The 2,926-nt window shown below is 40.3% G+C and overlaps 1 protein-coding gene across 1 annotated transcript; it reads left to right on the top strand.

The window, feature by feature from the left end:
* The first annotated feature begins 1,322 nt into the window (after positions 1–1,322).
* LOC149212615 (uncharacterized) lies at positions 1,323–1,958 on the top strand. Its single transcript, XM_089388752.1, has one exon. It carries the CDS (start codon positions 1,323–1,325, stop codon positions 1,956–1,958), a length of 636 nt encoding a protein of 211 aa, XP_089244878.1.
* Positions 1,959–2,926: the final 968 nt, after the last annotated feature.

Below are 2,926 nucleotides of genomic sequence, written 5' to 3'. Positions count from 1 at the left end.
AGTGGAAACCCAAAGGGCATATAGATCTTAAACTGGGGGAAAAAGGTTTTTTCATAGTAATATTTGCTAATCTGGAGGATAAGAAGAGGATATTTGAAGAAGGCCCATACTTCTTCAACAACGCAGGGATATTCATGAGGCAATGGGGAAGAATGTTATAATCCGGAAAAAGAAAAAAATTTAGCAACACCAGTTTAGGTCAGACGATTTGGGCTCCCAATTAAATACTGGGATCTAGAGATTTTAGAAGGAATTGGGAACTCAATCAGGACCTTTGTGAAGGTAGCAGAAACCACAAAGAGAGGCAGATATACATCATATGCCAGGATCTGCGTCTACATGAATATCACAGAACCACTACCGGATAATATTGAAATAGAATATCATGATGAAGTCTGGCAACAGCCAGTCGATTATGAACACATTCCTTTCAGGTGCAGACGGTGCCACGAGTATGGCCATTTGTTTAAAAATTTCCCGATGAATGAAGTCAACACACCAATAAATCAGGGGGATGAAAAGAGAAGCACAGAGCAGGAGAGAAATACGTATGAAGGAAACAAGGGAGGGTTTATAGAAGTACAGAGAAGAAGAAGACCCCAAAAAGGAAAAACCAAACTAAACCCCTCTTATCCAGAAGGCAATCAGAAAAGTCAAAATCAGTTTGAGGTCCTACGAGAATTAGAAATGGAAGCAGAAGGGGAAGAAGAGGAAGATGAAATAGGAGAGATCCAGAAAGAAAATAAAAAAGAAAATAAGAAACCAAATAAGATGGAATTGGAAAAAGAGGGAGAGAAGGGAGACTGGGCTCAAGAACAGATCCAAATGGAAATAGATTCTCAGCAGGAACAAGAAGGAGAGGAGGAACAGGTCATGAGGAAACTTCTACAGGAATGGAAGCATCTAGACGAACGGTTCATACCAGATGATCAAAAACAACTTTATAAAGATATGTTCCAAAGATACAAAGAAAAACGAGGGATATGGATAGCGAAGCAACCAGAACAACTTGGAACACAAGGAGATCAGAATACAGAAATAGGAATCACAGGGAAGGGTGGAAGGAAAAGAGGAAGGAGACCTATGAGTGAGACCATTCAGATGGTAGGAGATATGTTGGTGAATTCAGGAAAAGTTGTACCATTGTCGGAGGTTTTCCAACAACCCCTCAAACTATTGAAATGATTATTACAACCTGGAATATTAGAGGGCTGAATAGTAAGGGAAAACAAAGATATCTGAAAGAGAGACTCAAAAGAGATAAACCAAATATAATGCTAATCCAAGAAACCAAATTACGAGAAAGCAAACTAAAAGAAGTGATGAGCAATTTTAAGCCGCATTATGAGATCATTGGTCAAGATGCGGCAGGCAGTGTAGGAGGAGTAGCAATCCTCTGGAACCCAAAGGAAGTCCAATTTGAAGACTGGACCAGCATACCATGCATACTCTCAGGAAGATTCAGAATTCTAGGTTCTCAAGAATGGATCCTCTTATCTAATGTATATGGACCCCACATACAGAGCGACCGTAGGGTTTTCCTTCAGAACATGGCAGCAATGCGATCCTTGTATCCAGCTTCGCCTTGGATAGTGGGAGGAGATTTCAATATGCTAAAATCAATAAACGAAAAAAAGGGTGGACTCAGAAGAACAGAGGCAGACATGGAAGCCTTCGGAGATTGGATAGCAGAACAAAGGCTTGTGGACATACAGACAACAAACGGGATCTATACATGGAATAACAGAAGGGGAGGTAGACACCAGATCACTTCCAGACTAGATAGATTTCTAATGTCGGAACAGATCATAAATTGGGACATTTTCATTGAAGTTGTGATTCTTCCTGGGATGGGATCGGACCATTGGCCGATTAAAGTAGAACTAGACATTAAAGCAAGCCCTAAGAGAAACCCTTTAGGTTCGAAGCCTTCTGGCTCAGGGATAAAAATTTCATGAAGAAAGTAGAAGATTGGTGGAAACAAAGTAGTCAGAAAGGAAGAAACAGAATGCAGAAATTTCAGATGAAACTAAAAGAACTGAAAGGAAACATCAAGAAATGGAATAAGGAGGGATTTGGACATATACTCAAAGATCAGCAGCTTCTAGAGCAGAATATGAAGCAAATCCAACAAGAAATAATTAATACAGGTAGAAGTGAGGACCTGGCCAGAGAGGAAGGGATCCTGATAGGAAAATTGGAAGAGAGACGAAAATAAGAAGAGATTTTGTGGAGACAAAAATCCAAGGTAAATTGGTTAAGAGAAGGGGAATGGAATACAAAGTTTTTCCACCAAGCAATGATTCAAAGAAGGCAAAGAAATAGAATCTTCTCTATTAAAGATGAAGCAGGGACAAGAGTTACACAGCATGAGGAAATAGAACAAGTCTTGGTGAATCATTTCAAGGATCTCCTCACAGAACCTAATGTAGACCATGGAGAAGCTATTGAAAGAATATGTAGAGAGATTCCAGGTAGGATCACTAGAGAACAAAACCTTTCCCTAATGAGGGCAGCTACTCGGAGGAAGTAGAGGAGGTAGTAAAAGGGATGAAAAAGAATAAAGCCCCAGGCCCTGATGGATTCACGGTGGAATTCTATCAAGCAGGATGGGACTTCTTGGGCCAAGACATACTGGATGTTGTGGAAGAATCAAGAAGGAACCAGAAGGTAAGTACAAGCCTAAACTCAACCCTCTTATCTCTGATTCCGAAAGAAACTAAGTCTGAAGTCCCCCAGGGCTTTAGACCCATTGCCCTCTATAATGTCATATATAAGATAATAGCTACCTTAATGGCTAAAAGACTCAAGCCTATCTTATCTAGCATTATTTCCCCAAAACAAACAGGATTCGTGGAAGGTCGGCAAATCCTGGATGGACTGGTGGTCTCCCAAGAAGTAGTGCACTCTTTGAAAGTTAAAAATG

The sequence above is a fragment of the Pinus tabuliformis genome, chromosome 1_1, assembly GCF_031772625.1.
Source record: "Pinus tabuliformis cultivar Carrire ecotype Pingquan chromosome 1_1, CPIR1, whole genome shotgun sequence".
Lineage (NCBI taxonomy): Eukaryota > Viridiplantae > Streptophyta > Pinopsida > Pinales > Pinaceae > Pinus > Pinus tabuliformis.
The sequence above is the reverse complement of the archived record's forward strand: the minus strand, read 5'-3'. Positions and strand labels throughout refer to the sequence as shown.